The 16940-nt window shown below is 37.4% G+C and overlaps 1 protein-coding gene and 1 long non-coding RNA gene across 18 annotated transcripts in view; one reads left to right on the top strand and one right to left on the bottom strand.

Moving 5' to 3' along the window:
- Positions 1–13045, top strand: part of NR3C1 (nuclear receptor subfamily 3 group C member 1) — an 807313-nt gene extending 794268 nt beyond the window's left edge. For all 17 annotated transcript variants that reach the window (XM_079916194.1, XM_079916195.1, XM_079916193.1 and 14 more), the window contains 2 exons: positions 5876–6033; positions 6607–13045. In XM_079916194.1, coding sequence (XP_079772320.1) covers positions 5876–6033; positions 6607–6759 — 311 coding nt within the window. In that variant the 3' untranslated portion in view covers positions 6760–13045. The remainder of the gene's footprint in view (positions 1–5875; positions 6034–6606) is intronic.
- LOC307183544 overlaps positions 1–16940 on the bottom strand; it is a 58782-nt gene that overhangs the window by 27111 nt on the left and 14731 nt on the right. The window lies entirely within an intron of this gene.

Genomic DNA, 16940 nt, shown 5'->3' with positions numbered 1-16940 from the left:
GCTGAGGAAAAGAGATTAATTTAGTTCAGAAACATAACATTTCATTTTTCTTCTTAATTGATCTAATAACTGTTTAATAATAGCAACAGTGTATGGGATAATTATAACATATGGATAAGTGAAATGAATGTCAGCAATGTTAAAAGGATGGGGGTGAAGAATTGGGAATACTGTTTTAAGGTTACCTGCACTTCCTATAAAATAGTACAGTGCTATTTGAAAGGAGATGTAGATTAGTTGTAAATGTACATTGCAAACTCTAGGGCAGCCACTAAACACAATTTTAAAAAGAAGTAATAATTGATATACTGAGAGGAGAGAAAAATAGAATCATATGAAACACAATAAAAACTAGAAAAGGCAGAAAAAAGGAAATAACAGTGAGTAGCAAACAGTCACAAACATGTAGATATTAATCCAGATACCTCAACCACTTTAAATTTGAAAGGCCTAAGTATACCAATAGTCCTTTTTTTTTTTAAATGAAGGTCAAAAGAAAATGTGCCACCACAGATCCTCAGTAAAGTAATATTGAAGGATATACTTAGGCTAAGGAAAGTAATCCCATCTTTAAAGAGGGAAAAAAGAACAGAGAAAGTGGTAAATATTTAGATACATTTAAACTGACACTGTATAACAGTAATAGTGTCTTTGGGGAGTTAAAAAATAGAACTAAAGCACACAATAATTACATACATGCAAGAAGGCAAGAAGGTGGGCTTCCCTGGTGGCTCAGTGGTTAAGAATCCGCCTGCCAATGCAGGGGACACGGGTTCAAGCCCTGGTCCGGGAAGATCCCACATGCCGTGGAACAGCTAAGCCTGTGCACCACAACTACTGAGCCTGCGCTCAGTAGGCTGCGAGCCACAACTAATAAGCCCACGTGCCACAACTACCGAGGCCCACACACCTAGAGCCCCTGCTCCGCAACAGGAGAAGCCCACGCACCGCAACAGAGGAGCCCCCACTCGCCCCAACTAGAGAAAGCCTGCGCGCAGCAACAAAGAGCCACTGCAGCCAAAGATAAATAAATAAATAAAATACATTTATTTTTTTAAAAAGGGAAGTTTGATAAGTTAAAAATGAGTTTAAATTTCAAGGATGACAACAAGAAATAGAAAGAGTGTACAGAGTATACAAAGTACATACCAAACCATGAGTGGTTGGGGGGAGAACATGGTAAGAAAAACCAATCCAAAAGGATAAAAGAAACGAGAGGTGGTGGGTGGGGAAGCATAAACAAAGGCATGATAAGAGGAAGTAACAAATAGATGGTACAGATAAATTCAAATATATCAGCAATTTCATTAAATATAGATGGACTAAATGCTCCAAGGCTCCAAGATGAGAAGATATAGAAAGTGCAAGACTGGATTAAGAAAACAGTCCAACTTTGTGCTATTTATAAGAGATACACCTAAATAAAGATGTTGAGTGGCTGATATACTATGCATAGTGTAACCCAGTGGTGGCAAACTTTCTGTAAAAGGGCAGATGGTAAATGTTTTCAGCTTTGCATACAGTCTCTGTCAGTAGTACTCAAACTCTGCCCCTTGTGACGTGACCACAGTCATCAACAATACTTAAGGAGAACAGGCATGGCTGTGTTTCAGTAAAACTGTATTTACAAAAACAGGCTGCAGGTAGTGGGTCATTGCTGACCACTGCTTTACCCAAAAGAAAGCTGAAGCAGCTACATTATTATCAAAATAGACTCTAAGGCCCCCCCCCCAAAAACAGTTCTATATTTAAAGATACTCATTAGATAAAGCATTCTACTCACCAGGAAAATAATTCTGAATATATAGCCCTGAACTACACAAAGCAAAAATCCCAAGGATTATTGGGGGTAATTTGGAATGGATGAAATTCTTTTAAATATAAATACTGAATAGGATTTCTCCCCTAATTATTTTTAGAATGAGGACAACCAGCAGGGAAAAAAATTTATAAATAAGCAGTCATTATTTTAAAAATTAGCAATAACTAGATTATTTGTAATATAATAATGTGTAAAAACCCACTTTTAAAAATGTGTAAAAATTAACCCACTTTAAACATGGCAGTGATAAGAGTATCACTCCTGATTAAGTGGCCTTCATTTTCACACTAACACTGACATCTCAGAAGTGTCGACTTTGCTTTATGGAATCAGGACGTTTTCATATGTATTCTTTGGTCTAATCCTAACCAAAATCCTATGAGTGATATACCACATTAAAAAATGAAGGATAAAAACATATGATCATTTCAATAAATGTAGAAAAAGCATTTGACAAAATTCAACATCCATGGGAGGGAGATGCAAGAGGGAAGAGATATGGGGATATATGTATAGCTGATTCACTTTGTTACACAGCAGAAACTAACACACCATTGTAAAGCAATTATACTCCAATAGAGATGTTAAAAAGAAAAATTCAACATCCATTTACGATAAAAACTCTCAACAAACCCAGTATAGAGATAGGGTACCCGAACATAATAAAGGCCATATATGACAAGCCCACAGCTAATGTCATACTCAGTGGTGAAAAGCTGAAAGCTTTTCCTCTGAAATAAGGAATGAGAGACAAGGATGCCCACTCTAGCCACTTCTAGTCAACCTAGTACTGGAAGTTCTAGCCAGAGCAGTTAGGCAAGAAAAAGAAATAAAAGGCATCCAAATCAGAAAGGAAGAAGTAAAACTCTAACTGGGGTCTGCACATCCTGGGTGGTCTAATTATTACTGCCTGTTTAATTGTAATCAATAAAGCTATTTGAAAAAAAATTTTTTAAGAGTTGTAAAACCCTCACTATTTGCAGATTATCTAATTTTATATATAGAAAACCCTAAAGATGCCATCAAAAAAAACTGTTTGAACTAATAAATTCAGTGAGGTTGCAGGATACAAATTCATTTTACAAAAAATTAAGAAAATAATTCCATTTACAGTTGCATCAAAAAGAATAAAAAATATAGGAATAAATTTAACCACAGAGGTAAAAGACTTGTACGCTGACAACTGAGACGTTTCAGTGAAAGAAACTGAAGGAAGTAAAAATTAAATGGACATTCTGTGCTTATGTATTTGAAGAATTAACATTGTTAAAATGTCCATACTGTTCATAGCAATCAACAGATTCAATGCAATCCCTATCAAAATTCCTATGGCATTTGTCACAGAAACAGAACAAACAATCCTAAAATTTGTATGGAAGCACAAAAGACCCAGAATAGCCAAGCAATCTTGAGAAAGAAGAACAAAGCTGAACACACGCCCTGGTTTCAAACTATATTATAAAGCTGTAGTCACTAAACAATATGGTACTGGCATAAAACCATTCACATAGATCAATGGAACATAACTGAGAGCCAAGCAATACAGCCGTGCGTATACTGACAAAGGAGCCAACAGTATACAATGGGGAAACGACAGTCTCTTCAGTAAAGCTACATGCAAAAGAACGAAACTGGACCACTATCTTACACCATACACAAAAAATAACTCAAAATACATCAGACTTGAACATTAAGTCCTGAAATCATAAAAGTCCTAGAAGAAAACATAGGCTGTAAGCTCCTTGATGTCCGTCTTGGGGTTGATTTTTCGGATTGGACACCATAAGCCAAGGCAACAAAAGCAAAATAAACAAATGAGACTATATCAAACTAAAGAGCTTCTACACAGCAAAGGGAACCATCAACAGAATGAAGAAGGAACCTACCAAATGAGAGGAAATATTTGCAAATCATATATCTGATTAGGGTTAATATTCACAACATATAAAGAACTCATACAACTCAATAGCAAAAAAACAAATACCCTGGTTTTTAAAATGGGCGAAGGACCTGAACAGACATCTCACAAAGACATACAGTCAACAAGTACCTAAGAAGGTGCTTAACATCGTTAGTCATCAGGGAAATGCATGCAAATCAAAACCACACCTTACATCTATTAGAATGACTATTATCAAAAAGCCCAAAGATAACAAGTGTTGGCGAGGGTGTGGAGAAAAAGGGGACCTTTGTGCACTCTTCAGGTAATGTAAATTGGTGCAGCCACTATAGAAAACAGTGTGGAGGTTTTTCAGCAAATTAAAAACAAAACTACTGTATGATCCAGCAATTTCACTTTGGGGTATTTAACCATAGGAAACAAAATAAGATATGGAAAAGAGAAGTGCACCCACACGGTCACTGCAGAATAATTTATGATAGCCAAGATATGAAAACAGCCTAAGTGTCTGCTGATGGATGACTGCATAAAGAAAATGTGGTATATATATTCGCTGGCATACTACTCAGCCATAAGAATGAATGAAATCTCATCATTTGCAACAACGTGGATGGACCTTGAGGGCATTATGCTAAGTGAAATAAGTCAGAGAAGACAAATACCATATAATCTTACTTGTATGTGGAATCTAAAAACAAAAGCTCATGGACACAGAGTACAAACTGGTGGATACCAGAGTTGTGTGTGTGTTGGGGGGGTGGGTGTTGAGGGATGGGAGAAATGGGTGAAGGGTTTAGAGAGTACAGACTTCTAGCTATAAAATAAATAATTCATGGCGATGTACAGCAGGGTGCCTACAGTTAATATGATACTGTATATTTGAAAATTGCTAAGGGTAAAATCTTAAAAAGTTGATCACAAGAAAAGTTTTGTAACATTTATGGTGATGGATGTTAACTAGACTTATGTGGTGATCATTTTGCAATATATACAAATATTGAATCATTGTGTTATACACCTGAAATTAATGTAATATTATATACTAATTATATCTAAAATTTTTTAAATAAAAAAAATTTTTTTAATTCACTGAGAAAGAGTAGGAAATGGGTTCAGGGAGGTTATACTCAAGTCCACAGGGCAAGTAAGAATGAAAAAGACTTCCTTCTCCTGAACCCACTGCTTTTCCTCTATTCCAGCATTTTCTAAGATGTCAGCAGCAGTGAAGTTTTAAGTTTGGGAAACAATGTGTTCCCCTCTCTGGAGAGTGCATCATTATAGCTCTGAGAAGTCCTGAAATCCAGAAATCTGCCTAACTTTGTATTACACACTTAGTTTTGTTAAATTCTGACCATCAAATCCTTTTTTTCCTAATCATCATTAACACAGAACCAGAGTTCCTAGGAGCACACCTTAAGAAATGCTAGCATGCACAAAAGTCATAATCTCTGCAAGACTAAGTGAAATCATGGTTAACAGTCTGTTCACAGTCCCTCTTACTGGTATCATTTTTTGAAGAGTAGTGTGAAAAACTGATTTTATACCAACTTTATGATCCATGAGGTATTTTCTATATTTCTGTACATAAGGAAAGGCAGATATTTGCTCCCCAGTAAGGCATATATATAAGCCACATAAAAAATCAAGTTTCTTTTTAGATTGGAATTGTACCAACTCAGTATGTTAACACAGTGATTAATAAAATGTATTTCATGCTGATTTTAAGGTCCTAATTGACTGGTGATATCACAGATATTCCAAGATGTAATTGGAAGAATAAACACTGTTTTGTTGAAACTGTCTATGTCTGTACTAGAATTAAACTCAAGGGCAGAATGACAGTCAGTGTATTATTCATTTGGTCTTCAAATTAGCTTTGTGAACTAGGGGGGAAGGTGTTGACCATCTCCATTCATAGATGAGAAACAAAGTGATAAACCCAAAGTTAAGTCTTCCAATTTTCTATTATCCCATATTCTCTCATGGCTGTATTTTCATAATCCTTCGAAAATGCTTATGTTTTAATGGAGTGCATTAAGAACAGATAGACTGTGTAAACCATGAACTGTGCTACTACTAATAAATGCCCTACTTGCATAAATGAAAAGTTATCACAAGAAAATTATTTAATTGCTTACATCTTAACCTTTTAGTTCCTAAGGAAGGTTTGAAGAGTCAAGAGCTATTTGATGAAATTAGAATGACCTACATCAAAGAGCTAGGAAAAGCCATTGTCAAGAGGGAAGGAAACTCCAGTCAGAACTGGCAGCGGTTTTACCAACTGACAAAACTCTTGGACTCCATGCATGATGTAAGTGTCAAACAAAAATCCAAATATCAAAAGAGACATAAAGTATGTCCTGATTAGTGTATATAATTGTATACCACTAGTTGTTGGGGTTTTCTTTTTTTTCCCATTTATCGATTTTCGTGATGGTTCGATTTCAACCTATAAAGTTCAGTTTGGCACACATTTCTCCTAAGGCCAATTATGAAATACTGTTTCATCTAATTATGTGCATCTAACATCATGATGCTAGTACAGAATTTAACAGCACTATTTTTTTTAAAGGTAGAATTCCTTATTTTTGTATGAATTTATCCAGTAAGTTCGAATGTGTCCTTCATATACTATGGTACTGCAATTCTTCACGAAATACTTAATTCCATATAATTCTATATACAATTAAAGAAATTCAAAGATATTTGGTACCTGAGTGCTCATTTTATTTAGGTAAACTTCTTTTTCACCTGGGGAATTCCAGCAGAGATTGGTATATTCTAAGTCAGAAATTAAAAAAAAAAAAAAGAGGCCAACAAGAAGCATGAGATATCCCTACTGCTAATTTTTTAAGACTGTTCATTACTATATATTCTCTTGCAGGTGGTTGAAAATCTCCTTAACTATTGCTTCCAAACATTTTTGGATAAGACCATGAGTATTGAATTCCCAGAGATGTTAGCTGAAATCATCACCAATCAGATACCAAAATATTCAAGTGGAAATATCAAAAAACTTCTGTTTCATCAAAAGTGACTGCCTTAATAAGAAAGGTTGCCTTAAAGAAAGTTGAATTTATAGCTTTTATTGTACACACTGTCAATCTGTCCTGTAGCAGTTTTTTCTTTTTTGTTTTTGTCTGGTTTTGGTTTTTGTTTTGTTTTAAATACGCACTACATGTGGTTTATAGAGGGCCAAGACTTGGCAACAGAAGCAGTTGAGCCATCACTTTTCAGTGATGGGAAAAGTAGAAAGTGATAGTTGGTGGATCCCAGAAATTAGAAACAATAACATGGGGGTAAGCTCCACTTTCAGAGAAGGGTGGCACCTAAACCACCAGTGCCTGAAGTCTGCGTGATGAACTTTCTGCTCATACTTTTCACAGTTGGCTGGACAGAATTTCCTAGACTTTTTGTTGGTGTACTTTCCCCTGTATAGTTAGGATAGCACTTTTTGATTTATGCATGGAAACCTGAAAAAAGTTTACAAGTGTATATCAGAAAAGGGAAGTTGTGCCTTTTATAGCTATTACTGTCTGGTTTTAACAATTTCCTTTATATTCAGTGAACTATGCTTGCTCATTTTTTCTTACATAATTTTTGTATTCAAGTTATTGTACAGCTGTTTAAGATGGGCAGCTAGTTCATAGCTTTCCTAAATAAACTCTAAACATTAATCTTCTGTGTGAAAATGGGTTGGTGCTTCTAACCTGATGGCACTTAGCTATCAGAAGACCACAAAAATTGACTCAAATCTCCAGTTTTCTTGTCAAAAAAGCTCATATTTTGTACATATCTGCTTCAGTGGAGAATTATATAGATTGTGCAAATTAACCGTCCTAACTGGTGTAGAGCACCTAGTCCAGTGACCTGCTGGGTAAACCATGGATTACAAAAGACTAATTAAAAAAAATTTAAAAATAAAAAAAATAAAACTACCAAGAGGCCCTGTTTGTACCTAACGCCCTATCTCTGCAGCGGTTAGATGGCAAGAAAGTTGGTAAACTGTCTTTCAGGACCTTTTGTTGTAGTTCGTATAACTTCTTAAAAGTTATGATTCCAGATAACCGGCTGAAACACAGCTGAGAAGATTTTAATCTGTCCAAGTAATTCCTCCCACTAAACTTTACGCCCCCCCGCCCCAAAATCTGTAATATGGCAAAAGTGGCTAGACACCCATTTTCACATTCCCATTTGTCACCAATTGGTCTTTCTTTCCTGGGGGTACAGGAAAGCTCAGCTACTGATTTTTCTGATTTAGGACTATATGTCAGACTTCCGTGTTCGTAAAACTATACATCCCTTACATCCTTATGTGTGCCATGGAGTTCAACAAAAGTCATGTGAATTTCTCCTCCTCACTGTTGAGAATAATTATCATTTTAAACAAGATAGAAGCTGTAGTAGCCCTTTCTGTGTGCACCTTACCAACTTTCTGTAAACTCAAAACTTGTATTTACTAAGCCACAAGAAATTTGATTTCTATTCAAGGTGGCCAAATTATTTGTGTAATAGAAAACTGAAAATCTAATATTAAAAATATGAAACTTCTAATATATTTTTATATTTAGTTATAGTTTCAGATATATATCATATTGGTATTCACTAATCTGGGAAGGGAAGGGCTACTGCAGCTTTACATGCAATTTATTAAAATGATTGTAAAATAGCTTGTATAGTGTAAAATAAGGATGATTTTTAGATGAGATTGTTTTATCATGACATGTTATATATTTTTTGTAGGGGTCAAAGAAATGTTGACGGATAAACCTCTATGATTTATAATGTGTGCGAGCATTCATACAGGCAGCAGTGGGCTCAGAAACCAAACAGGTCTGCTCTAGAGGAAGAGGGAAATGGAGACTGGCCCTGTGTGCTGTGAAGGTTCGCGAGGCTCCATCCCATTGAGGTCAGAGAGGAAGTAACCCTCTGCCTCCCAGAATGGCCACCCTTCTCATTCCAACAGTGAGTCTGTCCGCGCAGGTTTAGTTTACTGAACCTCCCCTTGCGCTAAAGTGTGTAATCAGGGGACAGAAAGGCGGTGCTTACACACCTACAGGCACCATCACGTATAGCCTCTCCAACAGTTTAATAAAAACAGAGGCTTTAGAAGTTTGGCAATAATACGCATAGAGGTACCAGCAATATGTAAATAGTGCAGAATCTCATAGGTTGCCAATAATACACTAATTCCTTTCTTTCCTTACAAGAGTTCATTTCCAAATGAGGACATGTTTATGTTTTCTTTGAATGCTTTTTGAATGTTCTTACTTTTCGGTATTTTAGAGAAATTATTTAATAAAAAATGTAATCATTTGCTTTTTGAATGCTCTCTAAAAGGGGCTATTCCTTTGTAATTGTTTAAATTGATCTCAAAGTATTTTAAAATGGTTTGTAACCCAGCTGGATGTGAAATTTTTGGTGCCTAAGAAATACCGCTTGAATATTATCATCAGCGACAGTGTTACGTTTCAGAAAGAGCTTCTGAAAGATAAATTATTATTCATTTATAGAACGCTGCAGAAAGCACATCACACGGGAATCTGGACTTTAGCCCCAACGACCTTGGCTCCCCCAAAATAGAGCTCAGTGAATAAAAGATATGTGCACTTTGTGGTTAAAAGGAAATGGACTGACACTCATAAAACTATAGGAGGCTGTACATTAAATGGAAAAAGAAGCTGTGACAATTTAGGATATGTGGGAAAGAAGAAATTTACCTGAATTATGTGTGAGTATAATTATGGATTTAAGTGAAGAAAGCTATGGTGCTATTTGAAAGCAGCTTCATCTTCTATGTATGTGGTATCTTGCCATCCCAAGCTGTTGACGTTTGTAGTAATTTCAGCGAGAGGTGACGTGCCTAGGTGACTCACAACAAATCTTGAAAAGTATTAATTACTGGTGGAAAAAAATGACCCTCTCTATATTTTTAGGCCTTGCTATGGGATATCATACAAGTGCTTTGGGATATGTATACCCAACTGTCTAAAACTATGAGGGAACCCTAAAAGAGCACCTTCCTTCTCCTGGGGAAAAAAAAAAAGACACCCCAAAAGGAAAACTAGCATGATTAGTGTTTATGAAGAGCTTAATATTTAGCACAGGATGAGCTCTGGATATGCATATAAAGGAAAGCCAGCCTCACTTCAGAACTGGGGGATGGGAGAATGAGCAATTCCAATTTCACTTATCTATCTACACAACCTATTATCGTTAAGTCTTATCATTTTAGTTCTCTGTTAAATATCCTAAAAGTACATCACCATGAGATAAACAATATTATTATACTTTGATCTGATAGAAGTCAAGAACTGTGGCAGCCCTCAGTGAGATTTTGATCTTGGTGGATCACCCAAAAGACTGTAGCTGTAGAAGAAAGTGTTTTTCTGTACCTGGTTTGAGAATTGGAAGAGAAAATAAGAGTGTAAGGAGGACATGTTAACCACTTGGAATGGAAGTTCATCGTTTTCAGTCAGCCTGGTCCACCAAGGATTAGTTACCAGGTTTTTGGGAAAGGATTACCTTCTCTCTAGAAAATGCCTGAAAGAAGGATTTTATTTTCTGATGAAAGGCTGTATGAAAATACCCTCCTCGAATAACTTGCTTAACTACACATAGATTCAAGTGTGTCAATATTCTATTTTGTATATTAAACAAATGCTATATAATGGGGACAAATCTATATTATACTGTGTATGGCATTATTAAGAAGCTTTTTCATTATTTTTTATCACAGTAATTTTAAAATGTGTAAAAATTAAAACCAGTGACTCCTGTTTAAAAATAAAAGTTGTAGTTTTTTATTCATGCTGAATAATAATCTGTAGTTTAAAAAAAAAAGTGTCTTTTTACCTACGCAGTGAAATGTCAGATTGTAAAATCTTGTGTGGAAATGTTTAACTTTTATTTTTCATTTAAATTTGCTGTTCTGGTATTACCAAACCACACATTTGTACTGAATTGGCAGTAAATGTTAGTTAGCCATTTACAGCAATGCCAAATATGGAGAAACATAATAAAAAAAAATCTGCTTTTTCATTATATGACTCCAACATGCTTTTGTAGAACTCATGCAGTTCCAATTTTCCTGCTTTTTTCCTCCCTCTTCTACTGAAGGTGGAGTTACCACTTCAGGAAGCTTAAGATGCTAAAGTGGACATTTAAATGTCAGTGTGGCAATGGTTACACGCTAATATGGCAGAAATTCAAAATGAGCTTAACCCTGGCTTCAAAGACCCGAAGACTGTCCCATCTATGCCTCAAACGGTCATGTACCAACTACTGTTAAGGGAAGGAAGAACTCACTCACTCCTAAGCCTTGAACTATAACAGTCTTTCTTTATCATGAAAACTGATATTTTATGTAAATAAATGTATTATCTAGTGAAAATTCTTATCTTAATTTCAAATCAGCTCTTTCTTCAGAAAAGGACATAAACATTTAGTAAATATAGCAATCTATATAGTATTTCCAAAAGCATATTGTGTTCAGGTCATATCCATGAACTGGATGATCTAACAAACTTTCCTATCAATACTCTTCTCTCCACAAGTGACCTCCATCCCTAAGGAAAGGGTATTATGATTTTAAAACCAAGTTTGCCTTACCCGTCATATGTGCACCAAGTATTTGCTACGTACCCACTATATGATAAATACTGAAGCTAGAATATGAACAAGAGAAATACTATTGCTACCCTCAGTCACTTGCAAAAGTGTAAACAAACCTCCTTTCCCAGTGTCTTAAGGTACAATGCAGAAGTGCCAGATGATATGGCACCAGTATGTATACACATTATTGCTTTACCATTCACTTCAAGTATTAGCCTTACATTTGTAGAACACTTGCACATACATTATACTAGTTAATCCTCGCCTACCCAATAAATGAATGAAATAAAAACAAATTCTGAGGAAGACATTAACTCTGTTTTATAAAAAAGGGGAAAAGCTCAGAGTTTAAACTGATTCATACCTGCTAACTCCCATCTTATTGAAGTTTGAATGAAAAATCTTTGTAATGAGGCCACATTTATCACATGTCAGAGAACATGCCTCTAGTCTACAAGCTCCCAGGGAACTGGTGTTGCTTTTCTGTTGTTAAACTAAGCTAGTGTTTCACATTTGCTGAGCACTTACTTTGTGCCAGGCATCATGTTTCAATATATTATCTCATTTAAACTTAGCAACCCTATAAAGTGCTACTATAAAGTATACTATTAACCTCATTGTATTTATATGAGGAGACTGTGGCTTAAACAACTAACTTGCCTAGGTCACAAAGCTTGGAGTGGTTAAGTACGACTTTTTTTTTTTTTAAACAAACACTGGGCATCTGGCTCAAAAGTCCATGTTCTTAAGCACTACTGAGAAATTATTAATACAAAGCTCCTAACTAGATTAAATGAACCTATATTGACCATTCTATATCAGCCTTTTGACATCATCTCATTTAATCTAATCATTTTTACTACCATATCAATTTGGACTTAGACATTTAACAATGATAATTCCTTCTCTTAAAAACATGTGTCCTGGGCTTCCCTGGTGGCACAGTGGTTAAGAATCTGCCTGCCGATGCTGGGGACACAGGTTTGAGCCCTGGTCTGGGAAGATCCCACATGTCGTGGGGCAACTAAGCCTGTGTGCCACAACTACTGAGCCTGCGCTCTAGACCCCGCGAGCCACAACTACTGAAGCCTGCGCGCCTAGAGCCCGTGCCCCACAACAAAGAGAAGCCACCGCAGTGAGAAGCCCGTGCACAGCAACAAAGGAGCGCCCGCTCGCCGCAACTAGAGAAAGCCCATGTGCAGCAACGAAGACCCAACGCAGTCATAAATAAATAAATAAGTTTATTTTTAAATAAACGTGTCCTATCCCTTGGGGATGTTGATGGTAAAAACAGCTGCTCAGAGATGACAATACCCTTTGGTTTGTCAAATATACAAGGAACCTGTCTCACTAACACCTAAAGGAAAATCAACAAACTTATTTCTTCAAGCTATATAGGGCACATAGGCTACACTCAAAGTGAGGAAGACAGTTGTTTTTAAATGAAAATTGATGCAAAGTTTATTCTTAGTTTGGCAAGTAAGAGCCTGATTTTGGGTGCTGAAAATACAGAGGCATTTACACTAGTTGAATATGTTTTTAGACCTTCAGCTAATCTCTATTAACTGGCAGTAAGTGGCTCTTAAGAGCATTAGTAACTAAAGGGGTCTCCTTTTTTTTTTTTTAATCAAGCTTCTGTTTCCCAGTTAAAATGAAAAAAAAAAGCATTTTGCTAGGGAAACATTTTTTACTTTATTCGGTTACAGACATGCTAATCTCACAATAGTTCATACAGACCAGGGATCCCCAACCCCCAGGCCATGGACTGATAGTCCGCGTTAGGAACCGGACAGCAGGAGGTGAGCGACAGCAGGCAAGGTGAGCGAGAGCAGGCGAACAAGCGAAGCTGCTTCTGCTGCTCCTCATTGCTCCCCATATCACTCTCACTACCTCCTGAACCTAACCCCCCTCCCAGGTCCGTGGAAAAATGGTCTTCCACAAAACCGGTCCCTGGTGCCAAAAAGGTTGGGGACCACTGATATAGACCACATCAGAAACCAAAAAAACTTTCCTAACTCTATCCAGCCCACTTGAATAAAAAGTTTATACTGTTCACCTTCTATATCCTCCCCATAAATAGTCAATAGAATAATATGTGTACACAATGTAAATATGCCATAGCTTTTCTATTAATGTGGCATGGTCTTGGAAAGTACTGTCTTTGAGTATACATGGGATTATACTGGAAATAAGAATCTAGATCATCCAAAGCCATTAGGGTTGTTTGCTAGCATTACAAGGAACGGAGATAAAAATAAAACTCTTGGCAGAGGGGAAGATGGTGCAAGAGTAAGGCGCAGAGATCACCTTCCTCCCCACAGATACACCAGAAATACATCTACACGTGGAACAACTCCTACAGAACACCTACTGAACGTTGGCAGAGACCTCAGACCTCCCAAAAGGAGAGGGGATTAAGAGCGCTGCTTAAAAGAGCTCCAGAGACGGATGCGAGCCGTGGCTAACAGCGCAGACCCCAGAGACGGGCATGAGACACTAAGGCTGCTGCTACCACCACCACCAAGAAGCCTGTGTGCGAGCACAGGTCACTATCCACACCCCACTTCCGGGGAGCCTGTGCAGCCCACCACTGCCAGGGTCCCAGGATCCAGGGACAGCTTCCCCGGGAGAACGCACAGCGCGCCTCAGGCTGCTGCAACGTCACGCCGGCCTCTGCCGCTGCAGGCTCACCCCGCACTCCGTGCCCCTTCCTCCCACCCGGCCTGAGTGAGCCAGAGTCCCCGAAGCAGCTGCTCCTTTAACCCCGTCCTGTCTGAGCGACGAACAGACGCCCTCTTGCAACCTACATGCAGAGGCGGGGCCAACTCCAAAGCTGAACCCTGGGAGCTGTGCGAACAAAGAAGAGAAAGGAAAATCCCTTTCTCCCAGCCTCAGGAGCAGCGGATTAAAGCTCCACAATCAACTTGATGTACCCTGCATCTGTGGAATACCTGAATAGACAACGAATCATCCCACATTGAGGAGGTGGACTTTGAGAGCAAGATTTATGATTTTTTCCCCTTTTCCTCTTTTTGTGAGTATGTGTATGTTTCTGTGTGAGATTTTGTCTGTATAGCCTTGCTTTCACAATTTGTCCTAGGGTTCCATCTGTCCATTTTTTGTGTTTTTTTTTTTTACTTTAAAAAAATTTTTTTTCTTAAAAATTTTTTATTTTAATAACTTTATTTTATCTTACTTTACTTTATTTTAATTTTACCATCTTTCTTCCTACTTTTTCTTCCTTTTATTCTGAGCCATGTGGATGAAAGGCTCCTGGTGCTGCAGCCAGGAGTCAGTGCTGTGCCTCTGAGGTGGGAGAGCCAACTTCAGGACACTGCTCCACAAGAGACCTCCAAGCTCCACATAATATCAAATGGGAAAATCTCCCAGAGATCTTCATCTCAACACCAGCACCCAGCTTCACTCAACGACCAGCAAGCTACAGTGCTGGACACCCTATGCCAAACAACTAGCAAGACAGGAACACAACCCCACCCATTAGCAGAGAGGCTGCCTAAAATCATAAGTCCACAGACACCCCAAAACACACCACCATACGTGGACCTGCCCACCAAAAAGACAAGATCCAGCCTCAACCACCAAGAACGCAGGCACTAGCCCCCTCCACCAGGAAGCATACACAACCCACTGAACCAACGTTAGCCACTGGGGACAGACACCAAAAACAACGGGAACTACGAACGTGCAGCCTGCAAAAAGGAGACCCCAAACACAGTAAGATAAGCAAAATGAGAAGACAGAAAAACACACAGCAGAAGGAGCAAGATAAAAACCCACCAGACCTAACAAATGAAGAGGAAATAGGCAGTCTACCTGAAAAAGAATTCAGAATAATGATAGTAAAGATGACCCAAAATCTTGGAAATAGAATAGAGAAAATGCAAGAAACATTTAACAAGAACCTAGAATAACTAAAGATGAAACAAGCAACAATGAACAACACAATAAATGAAATTTAAAATACTCTAGATGAGATCAATAGCACAATAACTGAGGCAGAAGAACGGATAAGTGACCTGGAAGATAAAATAGTGGAAATAACTACTGCAGAGCAGAATAAAGAGAAAAGAATGAAAAGAACTGATGACAGTCTCCGACACCTCTGGGACAATATTAAATGCACCAACATTCGAATTATAGGAGTCCCAGAAGAAGAAGAGAAAAAGAAAGGGACTGGGAAAATATTTGAAGAGATTATAGTTAAAAACTTCCCTAATATGGGAAAGGAAATAGTTAATCAAGTCGAAGAAGCACAGAGAGTCCCATACAGGATAAATCCAAGGAGAAACACGGCAAGACACATATTAATCAAACTGTCAAAAATTAAATACAAAGAAAACACATTAAAAGCAGCAAGGGAAAAACAACAAATAACACACAAGGGAATCCCCATAAGGTTAACAGCTGATCTTTCAGCAGAAACTCTGCAAGCCAGAAGGGACTGGCAGGACATATTTAAAGTGATGAAGGAAAAAAACCTACAACCAAGATTACTGTACCCAGCAAGGATCTCATTCAGATTTGATGGAGAAATTAAAACCTTTACAGACAAGGAAAAGCTGAGAGAGTTCAGCACCACCAAACCAGCTTTACAACAATGCTAAAGGAACTTCTCTAGGCAAGAAACACAAGAGAAGGAAAATACCTACAATAACGAACCCAAAACAATTAAGAAAATAGGAATAGGAACATACATATTGATAATTACCTTAAATGTAAATGGATTAAATGCTCCCACCAAAAGACACAGATTAGCTGAATGGATACAAAAACAAGACCCATATATATGCTGTCTACAAGAGACCCACTTCAGACCTAGAGACACATACAGACTGAAAGGGGATGGAAAAAGATATTCTATGAAAATGGAAACCAAATGAAAGCTGGAGTAGCAATTCTCATCTCAGACAAAATAGACTTTAAAGTACGGACTATTAGAAGAGACAAGGACACTACATAATGATCAAGGGATCAATCCAAGAAGAAGATATAACAATTGTATATATTTATACATCCAACATAGGAGCACCTCAATACATAAGACAAATACTAACAGCCATAAAAGGGGAAATCGACAGTAACACATTCATAGTAGGGGACTTTAACACCCCACTTTCACCAATGGACAGATCATCCAAAATGAAAATAAATAAGGAAACACAAGCTTTAAATGATACATTAAACAAGATGGACTTAATTGATATTTATAGGACATTCCATCCAAAAACAACAGAATACACATTTTTCTCAAGTGCTCATGGAACATTCTCCAGGATAGATCATATCTTGGGTCACAAATCAAGCCTTGGTAAATTTAAGAAAACTGAAATTGTATCAGGTATCTCTTCCAACCACAACACTATGAGACTACGTATCAATTACAGGAAAAGATCTGTTAAAAATACAAACATATGGAGGCTAAACGATACACTACTTAATAACGAAGTGATCACTGAAGAAATCACAGAGGAAATCAAAAAGTACCTAGACAAATGACAATGGAGACACAACGACCCAAAATCTATGGGATGCTGCAAAAGCAGTTCTAAGAGGGAAGTTTATAGCAATACAATCCTACCTTAA

The sequence above is a fragment of the Stenella coeruleoalba genome (genome assembly GCF_951394435.1).
Source record: "Stenella coeruleoalba genome assembly, chromosome: 3".
In the NCBI taxonomy this organism is placed as follows: domain Eukaryota; kingdom Metazoa; phylum Chordata; class Mammalia; order Artiodactyla; family Delphinidae; genus Stenella; species Stenella coeruleoalba.
The sequence above is the reverse complement of the archived record's forward strand: the minus strand, read 5'-3'. Positions and strand labels throughout refer to the sequence as shown.